The sequence below is a fragment of the Lactuca virosa genome, chromosome 4 (genome assembly GCF_052849685.1).
Source record: "Lactuca virosa cultivar CGN04683 chromosome 4, Lactuca_virosa_CGN04683_v6, whole genome shotgun sequence".
Lineage (NCBI taxonomy): Eukaryota > Viridiplantae > Streptophyta > Magnoliopsida > Asterales > Asteraceae > Lactuca > Lactuca virosa.
In genome coordinates this window covers 231,122,127-231,140,665 of record NC_136429.1, presented here as the reverse complement: position 1 = coordinate 231,140,665, position 18,539 = coordinate 231,122,127, and the positions used below count along the sequence as shown (strand labels likewise).

General features: G+C 37.2%; 3 protein-coding genes across 3 annotated transcripts; all 3 read left to right on the top strand.

The window, feature by feature from the left end:
- The first annotated feature begins 214 nt into the window (after nucleotides 1-214).
- LOC145105697 (PKS-NRPS hybrid synthetase cheA-like) lies at nucleotides 215-2,674 on the top strand. Its single transcript, XM_079042782.1, has 2 exons — nucleotides 215-1,004; nucleotides 1,074-2,674. Exons 1-2 carry the CDS (start codon nucleotides 215-217, stop codon nucleotides 2,672-2,674), a joined length of 2,391 nt encoding a protein of 796 aa, XP_078898908.1.
- A 5,410-nt stretch (nucleotides 2,675-8,084) lies between these two features.
- Nucleotides 8,085-13,483, top strand: LOC145108059 (homeobox-leucine zipper protein ATHB-15-like). The gene is made up of 16 exons (XM_079045051.1): nucleotides 8,085-8,930; nucleotides 9,058-9,220; nucleotides 9,304-9,392; nucleotides 9,478-9,568; nucleotides 9,688-9,897; nucleotides 9,982-10,221; nucleotides 10,308-10,382; nucleotides 10,469-10,575; nucleotides 10,658-10,850; nucleotides 10,957-11,142; nucleotides 11,365-11,445; nucleotides 11,532-11,666; nucleotides 11,759-12,096; nucleotides 12,174-12,279; nucleotides 12,715-12,864; nucleotides 13,198-13,483. The coding sequence occupies exons 1-16, from the start codon at nucleotides 8,716-8,718 to the stop codon at nucleotides 13,342-13,344; spliced, it is 2,526 nt and encodes an 841-aa protein (XP_078901177.1). The 5' UTR covers nucleotides 8,085-8,715; the 3' UTR covers nucleotides 13,345-13,483.
- A 2,083-nt stretch (nucleotides 13,484-15,566) lies between these two features.
- LOC145105696 (uncharacterized) lies at nucleotides 15,567-15,980 on the top strand. The gene has a single exon (XM_079042781.1). The coding sequence runs from the start codon at nucleotides 15,567-15,569 to the stop codon at nucleotides 15,978-15,980; it is 414 nt and encodes a 137-aa protein (XP_078898907.1).
- Nucleotides 15,981-18,539: the final 2,559 nt, after the last annotated feature.

Here is an 18,539-nt window from a genome sequence, read left to right as displayed (position 1 = left end):
GTGTGCCGATTAATATGTGTGCCGAATTATTTTATCGATAAAATATAATATTACAATTTTATACCTTCGGTTTACATTGTAGTTTTAGAAAAGACCCTAGATTTTATCAATTTAAATCTTAAACCCTTAAAACTTTATTAATTTTGAAAACTAACAAGTAGAAACATATTAATTATTCATAAAAGTTGTTTAATTAAAATGATCTCATATAAAAATGATATGTGAATTTCATAACCATGAGCCGTCATTATATTTAGAAGGTCATCCTTATCCACGACGACTAACTGAATATGAATGTCGAATAGTGGAAGATTTGTTGAAAAAAAATGTCAAACCAAAAGATATATTATCTGCACTAAAAAACCTAAATCCGAAAAATGTATCTACTCTCAAAACTATCTACAATGCAGACGAAAAACTTCGACGTAGGGAGAGAGAAGGTAAAACTCAAATGCAAGGTGTTATGGAATTTCTAGATCAAAATGGATATGTTTATTATAGTCGTGCAAATGTTTTGACAAATAAGTTAGAAGATTTATTCTTTGCTCATCCAAGATCATTAGAAATATGGCGTGCATTTCCACATGTCTTGTTAATGGATGCAACATATAAAACAAACAAGTACGGGATGCCTCTATTGGAGATTGTTGGTGTAACTCCAACAAATATGACATTTTCCATTGCATTTGTGTACATGCATGAAGAAAAACAATCCAACTATGTTTGGGCTTTAGACTGTCTAAAATCGGTAATGGAAGGATGTATGTTGCCGCGTGCTATTGTGACTGATAGAGAAATGGCTCTCATGAACGCATACACTATTATATTTCCAGATGCTAAAGGATTACTTTGCAGATGGCATATAAATAACAATATCATGAAGAAATGCAAATCATGTTGGGATGTTCTTTATACGTCATGGACGAGGTTGGTTAACTCTGAAACAAAGGAAGCATACAACAAGAATTTGGCACAAGTTGAAAAAACTACGAACAATTATCCAGGTATTTTTAAATATACACTATAATATGTTATAAATCATTACATCAACTGAAATTTTTTATGTATTTCAGATGCATTTTCTTATCTAAACAAAACATGGTTGACACCACACAAAGAAAAGTTTGTGTCTGCATGGACCGATAAGTTTCTTAACTTTGGCAATCACACAACTAATAGAGCTGAAAGTCAACATGCCAAGTTAAAAAGATATGTCGAAACATCAAGATCAGATATCGCCAAATCATTGAAGCGTATTGCTGATGTTGTTGAGTCACAATACACAGGTATAAAAGCGAGTCTTGCGCATAACAAAATTTTCATTGTACATCGGTACTACGAAATACCACATCTAAAACCATTGTGTCGTTTCGTTTCAATTTATGCACTTGATATCATTTTCAAAGAATATGAGCGGTCCAAAGAATTTGGATTTGTTTATGAAAATTGTGGATGTCAAGTACGTACAAGTTATGGGCTGCCATGTGCGCATGAACAAGCTATATTTGTTAAAAAAGGTCATTGTGTACCGCTTCATTCAGTAGATAAGTTTTGGAAGAAACTTGATTTATTAGAATGCAAATCGTTAGAAGATGATAAATTGGGTTGTGCAGTTGAGGTAAATATGTTTAATGCTCATTACGAAAAACAATCAAGACCTGTTAAGTTAAGTTTAGCAAGGAAGTTACTAAACTTAATCACGCCGTCAACAACTTCAGTTTCTGAACCTGCTACTCACAAAAATACTCGTGGGCGCCCCTCCTTAAAGAAGAAACTTTTCAAGAAAACCCATATCGATTTAAACCACGACCCACCAACTCAACATCCACCACCTCAAGATCAACCGACTCAAGCGCCACCAACTCAATATCCGTCTCGACGTAGCATTTCTACTTATACGCCTGATTATATGCGGTCTAATTTGTTTGATCTAAACCAGGAGCCGGATAGGCACAGTACGTACTCGTTCCGAGAACCTCCAATGTTCAACTCAACTTTTAATCAGGAACAATCGATGCATAGCTCGTACTTCAACCAAGAACAAGTAATGTATAATTCAGATCCACTTATGAATGAAATTCCGTATGAATTTCATCCATATGTCACAAACATACAAAACGTGAGGGGAGATGGAAATTGTGGATTTCGTGCAATAGCTGCGTGTCTCGGTTATAGTGAAGATAATTGGCGTCAAATCCGCTTAGATTTACAGAATGAGTTGTTAGCACACCCAGCTGAGTACGCACAGATTTTTGATTACGATTTAAACACCATACACCACTCATTGAATTTCAATGGATCACATTTCGCACCAACAGATCATTGGTTGATTATGCCGGTCACTAGCTTTCTCATTGCTAACAAGTATAATGTAATAGTTATTTTTCTAAGCAAAGATAGTCCGTCAACATGTTTTCCACTATGGCTTGGTCCCCAAGACATCTCAACTCATAGAGTTGTTGTTATTGCTCTTGTTAGAGGTGATCATTATGTGAAGGTTGATTTACATGGAGGATATCCAATGCCTACTATTTTACCACTTTGGCGTCACAACAGATCATCACGGTCTGCTGGATGGGAAACTGTTTATGCTGCTCGCCTGAATTCCTACATTTCTCCATTTGCAACACACAATAATTGTAACAATTCTACAGTTATAATATCTGATAATTAGTAAAATCAAATTTATGTTTTGTTGTTTATAATTATTAAGATCTGTATAAATTAAAACAAAATTGTTATATATGTGCGATTCTGATGTTTCTAATATATATATATATATATATATATATATATATATATATATATATATATATATATATATATATATATATATATATATATATATAGAGAGAGAGAGAGAGAGAGATGTTCAAGACTAAAACCATTAAATAATAAAATAAATAAAAAATAAACATAAATTAGTAACTTTCATTAATTATTAAATGCCTTTAATTTCATTAATTATAAGGCTTAAGGAATATGTGGCTGTTATGTACCTAATATTAGGTATAGATCCATTAAAAACAATATAGTTTTAATAAAATACAATCAAATCTCTCTACTATCTTTCTTGTATTCATTTTCCATATAACTCTTACCTATATATATATATATATATATATATATATATATATATATATATATATATATATATATATATATATATATATATATAAAAGCTAAAGTTTCAAAAAGTATAAGGTATGATATGAAAATCAACTATAAATATAAGGGCATTTAATGAAAATTGTAAAGTAAACATTGATTTAGTTTAATATATTAAAAACTGTCAAAACTTCCGGTGATGTACATCAAGTCAATCAAAAATTCGTGCATTTGGAATTTAATTCGTGCGGTTAGAATTACCCTTATTTAAATAGTAAAGGCTTTATTAAGTTTATCAAGTATGCAAAAGTACAGATAAATTCTCTAAGCTTTTTTAGATAAACTATGACTAAAAATTTATTATTGGTTTTCATTTATATAAAATATGGCTACAATATTGTTGCATAATCATTTTTCTTTCTTCTTTCTCTTCTCTTCTATCACTTATTATTGTAGTGATATCCCAATCATTTTGTATTGAATAAATTAATAACCAAAATTCCTGTATGAAACATAAGACTTCTTGTCTAATCATATCAAATGTTATCATATATTTCTTAAAATTGAAGGTTAAAGTTATGTTTAAGACATGAATAAAATTGAAAATAAATTTTAGATATGTTTATAATCAAAAGTTCATCCACAAGTTCGAGTGATATTTGTCTGTGCCCGTTCAGAAGCTTCCATTGTTGCCCAAACGGTGAAGTGGGAAGTAAAGGGATTGGCCGTATGATTTCACACATCAAAAGGCATCATTTACCTACTGAAGACCGTAAAAGTGTGTTACGTGAAGCTCTTTCTAGTGATGTTGGTTTATTTATGGCAGTGGAAGAAACTTTGAAGGCCTTTGGTCAATGGATGTGGGGGAAGTGTATGACTTTGCAGGCTCTTAGTCGTTATTGTCATCACCCGGATGGTCGTGTGAGGTTTGTTACAGGGGATGACGGCTCGAGTCATTATATTGTTGGTATTCTAAAGCCGTCAACTAAAGAGTCGGTGACAAATGCTCTTGGAGGTTTGGTTTTTGATGTTGCGCTCCTTGATCGTGTTTTTAAAGAGCCTATCACTACTGTCAAGAGTATCCCCCATAGTTGTCGTCTTGCTTTCTCTCAGGCTTTGAAGACCGCTCTTTACAAGGTGATTGCCCAACCTGGCTCGGTTGAGGCATGGATGTGTTTGTTACTTCTTCCTCGATGCACACTGCAGGTGTTTAGACCCAAAAATAGACAAGAATGTAGGTCTGGGAATAGAAAATCTTTACAGCAAAGCTCCATCCTGAAGTCCTTGGATACATGGGGGAAAGAGGGTGGTATCACGAAGTTAGTTCAAAATATGTTAGACAATCCTGAGGTTGGAGCTATGAGACAGGGTGAAGACATCCTTCAGAAGGAGGCTACATCAAGTAACACCAACATCAGACAGTGTCTCCGTAAGGTTGCAGATGGTCATTTTACCGCAGCAGTGAAAGTGTTATGCTCATCGGGTGTTGCACCATATAATGGTGGTACTATTAAAGCTTTGGAGGACAAACACCCTTTCAGACCACCCCCATCCATGCCGAGCCCCATAATTTCTGAACCTCCCCTTATAGCAGACTTTGACTGTGTATTTGGTTGCATCAAATCCTTCCCTAAAGGAACTTCTTGCGGGAGAGATGGCTTGAGGGCTCAACACTTACTAGACGCCCTTTGTGGAGAAGGGTCTGCTATTTCCACAGATCTCATACATGCTATCACTTCAGTTGTTAATTTATGGTTAGCGGGAATATGTCCAACCATTTTGGCAGAGTTTGTTGCATCCGCTCCTCTCACGCCTCTACTTAAACCTGACAACGGGATCCGTCCGATTGCAGTAGGCACTATATGGAGACGTCTGGTTTCCAAGGTTGCCATGAAAGGTGTGGGTAAAGAAATGGCCAAGTACCTTAATGATTTTCAGTTTGGGGTTGGTGTATCTGGCGGTGCTGAGGCTGTGTTACACAGTGCCAATAGGGTGTTGAGTGAACACCATGCTGATGGGTCTCTTGTAATGCTGACTGTGGATTTTTCGAATGCCTTTAACCTGGTGGATCGATCAGCATTGCTCCACGAAGTTAAGAAGATGTGCCCTTCCATTTCTTTGTTGGTGAATTTCTTGTACGGGCAAGCAGCGAGACTTTATATCGGAGACCAACATATATGGTCTGCCGCTGGGGTGCAGCAAGGTGACCCCTTGGGCCCTCTTCTTTTTGCCCTCGTTTTGCACCCGCTTGTGCACAAGATTAGAGACAATTGTAAGCTCCTTCTCCATGCTTGGTATCTAGATGATGGGACTGTCATTGGGGATTCAGAGGAGGTGGCTAGAGTGTTGAACATAATTCGGTTGCATGGTCCAGGTTTGGGTCTTGAGTTGAACATCAAGAAAACGGAGATTTTTTGGCCCTCATGTGATGGTAGGAAGCTTCGTGCCGAGTTATTCCCAACGGATATAGGGAGACCTTCTTTGGGGGTGAAGCTCCTTGGGGGGGGGGGGGGGCTGTTAGCAGAGACACGGGGTTTATTAGCGGGCTGGCCATGAAGAGAGCGGTCAATGCTGTTGATTTGATGGGCCTTCTTCCACAACTATCTGACCCGCAGAGTGAGCTCCTTTTGCTTCGATCATGTATGGGCATTGCAAAACTTTTCTTTGGTTTAAGGACATGCCAGCCGGTACACATAGAAGAGGCAGCATTATTCTTTGACAAAGGATTGTGTAGGTCTATCGAGGATATGGTGGTATGTGGAGGCCCCTTCTTTGGCGACATTCAGTGGTGCTTGGCTTCCTTACCTATTCGTTTTGGTGGTTTGGGTTTGTACTCGGCCTACGAGGTTTCCTCCTACGCATTTGTAGCCTCGAGGGCCCAATCTTGGGCATTACAAGACCACATCTTACGTGACAGTGGCATATGTGGTATGGACTCGGATTACCTATGTGCTATGACTCGTCTTCGCGATACGATTCCGGGATTTGACTGTAGCGGTTTCACTAATAAGGACACCCCCCCTAAATCCCAAAAAGCTTTGGCGTGTGCCCTTTTTAGCAAAATCGTCCAAGATATGGAAGTCGACTTCGACATGACTGTCAGACAGAAAGCAGTCTTTGAGTGTCTGCGGGCGCCTCATGCTCAAGATTTTCTGCTAACTATCCCTATTGATGGTCTTGGCCAGCATATGTCTCATGTGGAGTACCGAACTATCCTTCGTTACCGCCTCATGATTCCCATATTCCCAATTGACGAGATATGCCCAGTTTGTCGCAAGGCATGTTTGGATACCTTTGGGGAACACGCGGTTCATTGTAGAGAGCTCCCTGGTTTCAAGTATAGACATGATGTGGTTCAGGATGTTCTCTTTGATGTTTGTCGGCGTGCTGGTATTTCTGTGAAGAAAGAAGCGCCAGTGAACTTTTTGACGGACCCGCAGGATGACAGGTCCACACTTAGACCGGCTGACATTTTGGTCTTTGGATGGATAGGAGGGAAGCATGCGTGCGTGGATCTTACCGGGGTCTCTCCTCTCGTTGGTTTGGGGACTGGGGGTTTCACAGCTGGGCATGCCGCTTTGAAAGCCGCTGCGTGCAAAGTGGTAAAGCACGAGAATGCATGTATAGAAAATCAACATGTGTTTGTTCCTTTTGCATTCGATACATTTGGTTTTCTCGCACCAGAGGCGGTGGAGCTCCTTAATAGAGTCCAACGAGTCATGCATTCTAATGTCATATCTCCTAGATCCACAAATGTTGTTTTCAAAAGAATTGGTTTTGCCATCCAGAAAGGGCTAGCGGCGCAGCTTGTTGCCCGTTTGCCTTCAATCGATATGTATTGAACTATAATATTTTGCTATCAAAATAAAAATCATAATCTTATCTAATGTATTATATTTCATATTGTAAAAGAACGACGAAGTTATAGTTTTTTCTATATATTAACAAAAATATTTAAAATTTTATAAATATTGGAGAGTTTTTTATATTAATCCATTAATGGTTCTAATACAATAAATAAACTGTTTTAAGGTCTAAAACGACCAAAAAACGAAACAAGGTGTTTGCTGTTTTAGGAAATCGATTTGCATGTTGGATTATTGTACCTTTATTGTATCACATCAAAAGGATAGAAAGTTATGAACGAAAATGCGTAAGTCTTTGTCTTGAATAAGAAAGGATCATAAGTAAAGGGGTTGAAATTGAAAAGTTTTATATCTGAAGGAGACAAAAGTCACAAAGTTTTTGGAAATGTGAAATGAATATATTAAAAAAAAAAAAGAAGAATTAAAGAAGGCAGAAACCGAGGCGCATGCAAAATTATCATCATGGTGTTCTCTCTATATCTCTGATCTCATGCTCTTTGTCCTTATTTTATGAACCCCCTCCATTACCCTTCATCTTCACCCCGACATTTCCACCTATTTACTTTCAATGCCACTCCCCAAACTATCCAAAACAAGTTATGATATAAATTTCACATCCAAAAAGTAATACTATTGGTTACCACTTCATAACTAGTAAATATAATCTCATCTATTTCGTTTTCTTTTTGAAAAAAAGAGTTCACAATCTTTACTTAAAATATGAAAAACTCCACATATGACATCTAATATGATATCACATCATAAAGACATGTTAGTGTCCATATCATGTATACACAATTCTATCATCTATGATATCACATCACAAAGACATATTAGTGTCCATATCATATCATATATACTACTATATATATCTATTATCTTTACACAAATCTAACTTAAAATAACTTGGTATATCTCAATAAATGTAACAATATCTCTCGTAAGACAGATTTGGGTGTTGACATACATAAATGGCAATCTTGTAAAATGGGCAAAAGATTTGGGCATGATGGGAAAGTAGGGGAAGGGGCAAAATGTAAAGAACAAAATCCAAATTAATGGCGCAGGCATGGCAGATTCAGCTAGTAGTATAGATGACAGTGAAGGGAAGTAAAGGGAAAAGTGAAAACAGCTTAAAGCTTAAAGCAAACCAAAAAAAAAAACAAGAAATGAGTTAACAACAACAGCTCTCCACACAGTCCATCATATCCATCTACAGTCCTCCTAAACCCACTAAAACTAGTAAACTACTCTATTCTCTCTCCTTTTCACAATTAGGGTTCCTAAAAAACTCTTTCTTTTTCTGTCTAAGAATCTCCTCGTAAGATCTCACATTTACTTCCTATCTAATCATGTTTGGTTGGAGGATTAGCATTTAACATGGTGTTCATCTCCTTCTTTGCTTCAAGTTAAACAAGTCAAGATGTTTCAGAGGTTAGGGACGATTGGAGGAGGTAAAACCGATTCAGATTACTGTTTGTTTTGCTGGTTTTGATTGGTAGGTTTGAAAGTAATCAAGCATCTCAGAAGAATGGGAAGCGTAGAACGTGTTTAAATCAATATCGACAAAAGGGTATTAAATTATTATCATTAAAGTCGCTGAAGAATCAGGAATCAGGAATCAGGAAGGAATAAGGAATAAGGAACATTCTTTTTGTTTATCACACCGGAATGTGTAGGTTTTGATTTGATCAGTTGTTCTTGGTTTTTTTTGGGGGATTTTGCGAACGAAAAGTAGAAAATGATGATGGCGATGTCATGCAAGGATGGTAAGGGGGGAATACTTGATAATGGAAAGTATGTTCGTTACACACCTGAACAAGTTGAAGCTCTTGAGAGGCTCTATCACGAGTGTCCAAAACCTAGTTCCATTCGTCGTCAACAGCTCATTCGCGAATGCCCTATTCTCTCTAACATTGAGCCTAAACAGATCAAAGTTTGGTTTCAGAATCGAAGGTACAAAACCTAGAAACCTTTATCCCTTCTTCCTCTTCAACTTCATAGCTTTTCATGTCCTGATTTTTGGTTATGGTGTTCGTGTTCGTCCTCGTGCTCGTTTTCATTCATCTTGTATTGATTACAGATGCAGAGAGAAACAGAGGAGAGAAGCTTCGCGTCTTCAAGGCGTGAATCGCAAACTATCAGCGATGAACAAGCTCCTCATGGAAGAAAATGATCGATTACAGAAGCAAGTGTCGCATCTGGTGTATGAAAATGGCTTTTTTCGCCAACATACTCCTCAGAATGTAAACATTTTTCATCGAAAACAATTCGCATTACCATTTTTAAGTTCTATAAAATTGATTCATCGAGCTTTTTCGTACTGCAGACGACTCTTCCTTCAAAAGATACGAGTTGCGAGTCGGTGGTGACGAGTCATTTGACTCAGAATCCACCACAGGATGCTAGTCCTGCTGGGTTAGTCACAATTCATTCATATTTTTTTCTTCGTTTTCTTATACAATCGAATTCCTTTTCCTTACCAAAATCTTACTTTCTGTAGACTTTTGTCCATCGCTGAAGAAACTTTAACAGAGTTTCTATCGAAGGCTACTGGAACTGCTGTAGAGTGGATCCAAATGCCTGGAATGAAGGTATCGAATTATCCAATATCCATAATCCATCCCCAATTCCCCATTATTATTACTGCTTCCACTTCACTTTCACTTCAATTTCATCGATCTGTCTCTGAATCAACTTCTTCTTCATGTAGCCTGGTCCGGATTCCATTGGAATCGTCGCTATATCTCATGGTTGCACTGGTGTGGCAGCACGAGCCTGTGGCCTCGTTAGTCTCGAACCTTCAAGGGTCGCTGAAATCCTCAAGGATCGCCCCTCATGGTATCGAGATTGCAGAGCTGTGGATGTCGTCAACGTGTTACCCACCTCTAATGGTGGAACCATCGAGCTTTTATACATGCAGGTGACTCATCCTCCCTTACTAATCTCATTCCAAATCCCTCCAAACTCTTCTAAATCCATTCGATCTTCTTTCAAATTTCAATAGCTTTACGCTCCTACAACTCTGGCAACTGCTCGTGATTTCTGGTTACTCCGTTACACTTCTGCTACAGAAGACGGAAGTCTCGTGATCTGTGAACGATCACTCACCAACACTCAAAATGGCCCGAGCATGCCACCTGTCCAGAACTTTGTAAGAGCTGAAATGCTGCCTAGTGGTTACCTCATACGACCTTGTGAAGGTGGTGGCTCCATTATTCACATCGTCGATCATATGAACTTAGAGGTATCATCAAACAATATTTAAATATACTTGTAATCAAACTAAATTCATATTCTAATTTCTAAATTTCTGTACATATCATTAAACAGGCATGGAGGGTACCTGAAGTTTTGCGTCCATTATATGAATCTCCAACTGTTCTTGCTCAAAAAACAACGATGATGGTAATACAACATTTCAAATCCATAACGTTTCCAAATATACCCTTATGTCATTTTACTTGATTAATAAAAAAATGAATATTTGACAGGCTTTACGCCAGCTGAGACAGATAGCTCTAGAAGCTTCGAGTTCTGGTAGTCCAAATTGGGGAAGAAGACCTGCAGCATTAAGAGGATTAAGCCAGAGGTTAAGCAGGTAAATAATGAAAATCCATAAGGACCATTTTGCAATTTGGTAAGTTTCGAGGGGGTTAATTTGTAAAATTTTTGTTCTTCAGGGGTTTTAATGAAGCTCTGAATGGGTTTCCTGATGAGGGTTGGTCGTTAATGGGTAATGATGGAAATGAAGATGTTACTATTCTTGTTAACACTTCTCCTGAAAAGCTTATGGGGTTAAATCTTTCATTTGGAAATGGATTTACACCTGTTAGTAATGCTGTAATGTGTGCAAAAGCTTCAATGCTTTTACATGTACGTTTTTTTTTTTTTTTTTTTTTTAATTATGGATTCAAATACATTATCTATATATAATATTGTAATCTTTCTAAAATTTTACTTTTTTTTTTTTTGATTCTAGAATGTTCCACCTGCTCTTCTTTTAAGGTTCTTAAGGGAACATCGGTCTGAATGGGCAGACAACAATATAGATGCTTATTCAGCTGCAGCTATTAAACTTGGACCATGTAGTGTACCCGGGGGGCGAATTGGTAATTATGGAGGTCAAATTATTCTTCCACTTGCTCATACAATCGAACATGAAGAGGCAAGTTTTGGATAATTTCTGAATTACTCTTTTAATCTTAGTTTCCGATTTCTAAACACACAGATTACCAAAGTATGTGGGTCCCATTTAACAAATTCACCCACCTTTATATCCAATTCTGTTAACTCATTTTGGTCATTTTTGTTATTATCACTTTCTAAAATCATATCCCCTTTTGAGACTTAATATCTAAAAATAAACATACATTTGTGGTTTATATAGTTATTGGAGGTTATTAAGCTCGAAGGTGTTGACCATTCTCCTGAAGATGCATTAATGCCAAGAGACATGTTTCTCCTACAAGTATATATTCTCTCTCTATATAGGTATATATATATTTAAAAAAAAAACATATTCATCTAAAATCATTTTTATAATTAAATCTACAGCTATGCAATGGAATGGATGAAAATGCTGTTGGCATGTGTGCTGAACTTATATTTGCTCCCATTGATTCTTCTTTTGCTGATGATGCTCCTCTTTTACCTTCTGGTTTTCGCATCATTCCTCTTGATTCTACCAAGGTTACCATTTATTTAAACATTCTATACAAATCTTTATTATTATTATTTTTTTTTCAAATTTCACTCCAAATATATCATAATATAAAAAACAGGATACCTCAAGTACTCCAAATCGCACTCTGGACCTTGCATCTGCACTTGAAATAGGAGGATCTGGTAACAATAGTAATAAATTATCCAATGATCAAAACACAAATGGCACTTCAAGATCTGTGATGACAATTGCATTTGAATTTGCATTTGAGAGCCACATGCAAGAAAGCGTCGCAACAATGTCGCGACAATATGTTCGAAGCATTATATCTTCTGTTCAAAGGGTAGCTTTGGCATTATCCCCTTCTTCTCATTTAAACCCTAATGGATCTCTCCAACCTCCCATGGGAACACCTGAAGCTCATACTTTAGCTCGTTGGATCTCCCATAGTTACAGGTACCTTTCATTCACAAATGACAAATTACAAATGACGAATTTACCCCTATTGTTTTTTTATTAACTCTCTTTCTCAGGTGCTACTTGGGTGTGGAGCTTCTTAAAACTGGAAGCCATGTAAATGAAACTGTTCTTAAGTCTCTTTGGCACCAATCAGATGCAATCATGTGCTGCTCTCTTAAGGTAGACTAGACCTACCTTCTCATTTTATTTTAAGAGTAAATTTACTAAAATCGTCCCTATGGTTTGGTCAAAATTGCACGTTTGGTCCCTAACTTTATGTAAGGGACGAAAAACGCAACAAAATCAAACTCGGAATGCAAAAAAAAAGTTAGGGACCAAACGTTCAATTTTGACCAAACCATAGGGACGATTTCAGTAATTTAAGAGTAAATTACTGAAATCGTCCCTATGGTTTGGTCAAAATTGCATGTTTGGTCCTTGACTTTATGTACGTAAGGGACTGAAAAACTGAAAAACGCAACAAAATCTCAGGGACGATTCGAATGCAAAAAAAAAAAAGTTAGGGACAAAATGTGTAATTTTGACTAAACCATAGGGATGATTTCAGTAATTTACTCTTTTATTAATTTTCCACCGTTGATTTGATTGATGCAGGCGATGCCAGTTTTCACTTTTGCAAACCAGGCTGGGCTTGATATGCTTGAGACTACACTTGTTGCACTTCAAGAGATCAGTTTGGAGAAGATTCTAGATGAACATGGAAGGAAAAGTCTTTGCTCTGAGTTTCCTCAAATAATGCAACAGGTTTTATTAGTGAAACTCTTGGAATATAACAATATTTTATAATGATATGATTTTTGTTTATTTATTTATAATTGTTGTGGAAGGAAAAGTCTTTGCTCTGAGTTTCCTCAAATAATGCAACAGGTTTTATTAGTGAAACTCTTGGAATATAACAATATTTTATAATGATATGATTTTTGTTTATTTATTTATAATTGTTGTGGAAGGAAAAGTCTTTGCTCTGAGTTTCCTCAAATAATGCAACAGGTTTTATTAGTGAAACTCTTGGAATATAACAATATTTTATAATGATATGATTTTTGTTTATTTATTTATAATTGTTGTGGTTGTTAGGGTTTTGCGTGTCTTCAAGGAGGGATATGTTTATCGAGCATGGGGAGACCGGTTTCTTATGAGAGAGCAGTGGCATGGAAGGTGCTGAATGAAGAAGAAAATGCGCATTGCATCTGTTTTATGTTTATCAATTGGTCGTTTGTTTAAGTAGTGTTTGGATACAAACATAACTATGTTGTGTCTTTTGTGTTTTGGCTTGTGAAGTTTGGGACTTTTGGTTTGTATTTTGTAAAGACGTTGTGAGGTTGTGGTTATGAAACTAGCTACTACTGTTTTTATGGTGTTAGATGTGGAGTTTTTGATTTTGTTCCTAAAACAGGTAGGGATGTAAACGAACTGAACAGTGAACACGAGGACTTGTTCATGTTCGTTTGTTTAAGTTAAAATGAACACGAATGGATTTTTTCTTGTTGACAACACAAATTCTTAGCAAGAAAACTCCGTACAAGGAAAGTTCAAATTGTTAGCAATAAATGGTTTGAACCAGACAATGAAAATTGCAGAAAATGTCGAAGAAAAGATCAAGAGTGTTGATTGTGGGAGTCAATTTAAGATGAAATTCGAAAGGCCTAATGACCAAGTTATGGAAGAAAAGTAAGGTATACAAGCATAATTGAAATAAAGCATGGATAAGGCAAGAAATGGGGGACAATTTCCCAAATTAACTAAAAAGAATTACAACATAATAGAGTAAATGATATTTGTTACAAATTGTGATATGACATATGTTCCTGCCATCGATGTAAAAGAAAGAGATAAGTCTACTTGTAATGAAAGGTGAATATCTTAGTGATTAGGGTTTAGGCCCAAAACCTTTATGATTTTGATTTTATCTATATATTTCTATGTAATATCAATCTATTCTATTATCTTACATGGTATCAGAGTTCTAGGCTAAAACTCTGCTGCTGACCACAACCTACGACCACCACCTTCCACCTTCGGCGACCTTCTCTAATAGTCGTCGGAGGTGCCTTCATTATGTTTCATATTTTTCATTTTCTTCTCTTTTCCGTCTAAATAATAAAACAGCCACCGGCACCAAACTAGAGCTCTTCCATCAGTTTCTTCCACTGTCTCGTCTAATTCTACCTCCTCCTCAGATGACCCCTGCCTCTGAGCCTTCTGCCTCCTCCTCGGCTGACAACTTCTTCAGATCTCTTTTCTGATTCAACCCCTTCTGATGTTGTTGTTGCCTCCCTCCGATGGCACCTTCTCCGCCGGGCAGCCTCTGATTTGTAGTCATTTCTTTCTCTATCAACATTGTAGTTGCCGATCTCGTCAGAATTGGCTCCGTCCGCCGCAACTCGAGCTCTCTTTCTTTCTCGCTGCCTTTCTCCGGACTCCTCTGTCGATGGTTACATGATCATCGCCTCCGCCGCCAGTCTTCTCTTCTTCTACAACGAAATCACCTATGGCTGCCACTTCTTCTCTCTTCTTCCCCGACGAGCAGTCGATGTTAGCCGTCATTGTTAGAGCTCCACCACCTCCGATGCCGCTATCTTCATCTAGTATTTATGTTTTCTTCTTTTGTTTATTTTTCCAGTTTAATCGTCTCCACCCGATCAAACTGCGGGGGGATGTTAGTGATTAGGGTTTAGGCCCGAAACCTTTAGGGTTTAGATTTTATCTATATATTCGTATGTAATCTCCATTTGAGCATCAATCAATAATATCAATCTATTCTATTATCTTACAGTATAAGAGGAAGATGATTAAAATGATACAGAAAAAGACATAAGAAAATTTGAGGTTAACTAGTGTGATAAAAAAAAAAGCAGATCGAAGTATCATTGAACTCAATGGTGAGGTTGACAACATAAAAATCGATGAAATTAGAAGGCTTGATTGGTGAGCAAAAAGTTATGATAGATTGTGGAGATTCCTACTATTTCATTTCTTTTGAATTAGTAAAAAAGATTCAATTAAAGGTCAAAGCTACAAGAACGATAACATTGTTAGCCTATATATGTTGTTAGCCCACATGTTTATGGACCCTTTAAGTTTTAGCCCATTAAGGTTTTGTCTTAGCTAGTATTTATTCTCCCCTTTCTTCTTTGTAGCCTTTATGTTTTTCATTGTGAACCTTGTAATTTCTCTCTTTCAATAATCATATGACAATATTATGATAATTTCATAGCGGAGGTTTGATATGTTGTTAAAAGGTTTTGTAGCAGTCATTTGTGACCGTTTCGTTTCCAATATGTTTGATGCACCTTCGCAGGTGATGTTCATTTGCCTGTTGATATTCGTTTGCTGTTGTTGTTAGTTTGATCTCTTGCTGTTCGATTGGTTGCTTCCGCTGATTTATTGATCTTCTCACTCTCCAATTGCTTATCTATTGTTGTGGTTATTTATCCATTACCAACATGAATGGAAATGATGATTCCCTTCAGCCAATCAATACTCGACTATATGGAAAGAATTATACGTATTGGAGTTATGTTATGAAGAACTTCCTTCGTGGGAAGAATATGTGGGGCTATATCACTGGGACTAAAGCCAAACCTTTAGTGTCTCAAGCTGAGAATTTCGATTTGTTGTTTGCTGCTTGGGAGACTGATAACTCCAAGGTCATTACTTGGATTAACAATTCTGTTACACAGTCTATTGGTATGCAGTTGGCTAAATATAACACAACAAAGGAAGTTTGGAATCATTTGGAAAGACTGTATACTCAGTCCAACTTCGCTAAACAATATCAGTTAGAATATGATATTTGTGCCCTTCAGCAAAATGACCTGAGTATTCAAAATTTCTATGCTGCTATGTTTGATTTGTGAGATCAATTGGCTCTTACTGAATCTAAAGAGTTAAAAGATTTTGAGCCTTATATTGTTAGGAGGGAAAAAAAACGTTTGATCCAGTTTTTGATGACGCTGCGTTTTGATTTTGAAGGCCTATGTGGAACGATTCTTCATTGCTCCCCCTTCCCTCACTGGATTCTGTTGTTCATGAGCTGATTACTGAAGAGACTTGTATCAAGTCTCACGCGGATAAAGGTTTAAAGCAACCTCCATTCCTACTTCCACTCTTGTTGTTCTTGCTATTTCCTCTAATCACTCTCGACAAACTCCAAGGGTTGCTTATGATGAGTGTGCATTCTAAAAACAGAAAAATCATTGGAAAGCTCAGTGTCCATTGTTAGTCAACAAGGGTATATCTGGTCAGCCTCTATAGGGACAACATAATAGGTCTGGTCAGCAGAAGTTTCAGCCACATTCAACTCGCCCTCTACAGTTCGTTTATGTTTCTACTCCATCAGTTGACACTGAGTCAGTTGGAAACATACCACCTTCTGCATTGGATCCCAAGGTTTTTGAGATTTTCAGACAATATTTGGCCTCCAATCCTACTGGCATGTCTACATCTATGTCTCATTCTGGTCCTACTTCATCCGGTACCTCAGGTATACCTTCATCTTTGTGGATTTTAGATTATGGTGCAACCCATCATATGTCTCTTTATTTGTCATCGTTTGCTTCCTTGTCACGCATGTCATCTATCTCTGTTATGTATGCTAGTGATATATATATATATATATATATATATATATATATATATATATATATATATATATATATATATATATATATATATATATATATATATATATGTCAATTGAGGTGTTGTGTCTGTTTCTATTCCTCATATGCCTCTCCCTGATGTTTGTTACATTCCCAAACTCACTTTGAATCTTGTTTCGGTCAGCCAGTTGTGTAGGTCTGGTAATTGGGTGTTCTTTTCTGATTTTGTCTGTGTTATACATGACCAACACACTCAGAAGGTGATTGGGATTGAACGTAGGGTGGGAGAACTTTATGTCTTGGAGGTTCTCAAAGTGTCTGCTGTTATTGCCTCCAACATTGATTTGTCTTCTTTTCGTTTGAGTCCTTTGTCATCTCAATTTTATCTTCGACATTCGTGTTTGGGACATGTATTTGTATCACGTTTGAGTCTTCTAGCTTTTAGTGGTGTTTTGGGTGATTTGAACAATTGTGATATTTCTGATTGTAGTGGTTGTAAACTTGCAAAATTCTCTACTTTACCTTTCAGTAAAAGTATGTCTTTCTCTATTGGTCATTTTGATATTTGTAACGCCTCAAAAATCACAAACAATTTTAACTTATCAAAACAACCCATTTACTAAAAATAAGTGTTTACAAAACCATTGTTTTCAAACATTATTTAAAATCAAAGTCTCCCAAGATCCAATGTCATAAAAACAGGAAGATGTGCACGATCACGCCTTTGTTTTCCCACGATCCTTTGAAGTACGTGAAACCATAAACTAAATCTGTAAACACGAAGCCTAGTGAGTTTCCCCCAAAGTACCACCACACAAAGATAACATATACAAACAAGCATATCGGGTCTAATCAACCATCGGGTTAGAATACCCATGGGTCTACAGCCATCGGGTTGGATTATCCCCAGCCCAATCAGTCATCAAAATGGAATGCCAATATACAATAGGTCCATTCAGTCATCGGACAAGAATACCCTCAGCCCAATCAATCATCAGACTAGAATGCCAATATACAATGGGTCTTATCAGTCATCGTACTGGAATACCCTCGGCCCAATCAATCATCGGATTGGAATGCCAATCTACAACGGGTCCACTTAGTCATCGAAATGGAATACCCTCGACCCAATCAGTCATCGAACTAGAACGCCAATATACAACGGGTCCACTCAGTCATCGGATTGGAATGCCAATATACAACGGGTCCATTCAGTCATCGGACTGGAATACCCTTAGGCCTACTCAGTCATCGGACTAGAATACCCCCCGTCTGTTGACTCATGCACAAAGAAGTAAAGCCTCAACCAAAAACCATAACATGTCGACATATACATAACCGATAAACATATTATCAGTCAACAGACAAACAGGCAAATCTATAGATCACTACCACATAGCAACATCCTATGAACTAGGACACAAATATAACAGATCACTACAATATAGCAACATATGGTAAACCAGGATATCAATCCAATGGGTCGGCCTTGGTGCCTTCGACCCGAAAGTATAGTGAGGAAAACTCACCTTAATCCGCTGAGTTTCTCAAACAAATGCTCGCACCGCTGATCCGGAAATTCCCTTGCGCTAACACCGTCAAATAACATCCAATTATTAATTGGTTCTCGACCCATAATCAAGAATCTAAAATACTTGCTAGTGACCAAGGTAAAAGACCATTTTAAGCCTCATGATAACCGATCTTCGGCACACAGCCCCGAATTAGGAAACAATTCGGAACAGGGTATTACAACTCTCCCCACTTAAATTGGATTTTGTCCTCGAAATCACTCCTTACCACCCACCTGGAAAC

Bases quoted from the DNA above. Each gene is read 5' to 3' on its own strand.
- LOC145105696 (XM_079042781.1), top strand. From the start codon at position 15,567: ATGAATGGAAATGATGATTCCCTTCAGCCAATCAATACTCGACTATAT.
- LOC145108059 (XM_079045051.1), top strand. From the start codon at position 8,716: ATGATGATGGCGATGTCATGCAAGGATGGTAAGGGGGGAATACTTGAT. The intron at 10,222-10,307 runs GTATCATCAAAC...ATCATTAAACAG, and splicing joins TCGATCATATGAACTTAGAG to GCATGGAGGGTACCTGAAGT. The intron at 10,383-10,468 runs GTAATACAACAT...AATATTTGACAG, and splicing joins CTCAAAAAACAACGATGATG to GCTTTACGCCAGCTGAGACA.
- LOC145105697 (XM_079042782.1), top strand. From the start codon at position 215: ATGATATGTGAATTTCATAACCATGAGCCGTCATTATATTTAGAAGGT. The intron at 1,005-1,073 runs GTATTTTTAAAT...TATGTATTTCAG, and splicing joins AACTACGAACAATTATCCAG to ATGCATTTTCTTATCTAAAC.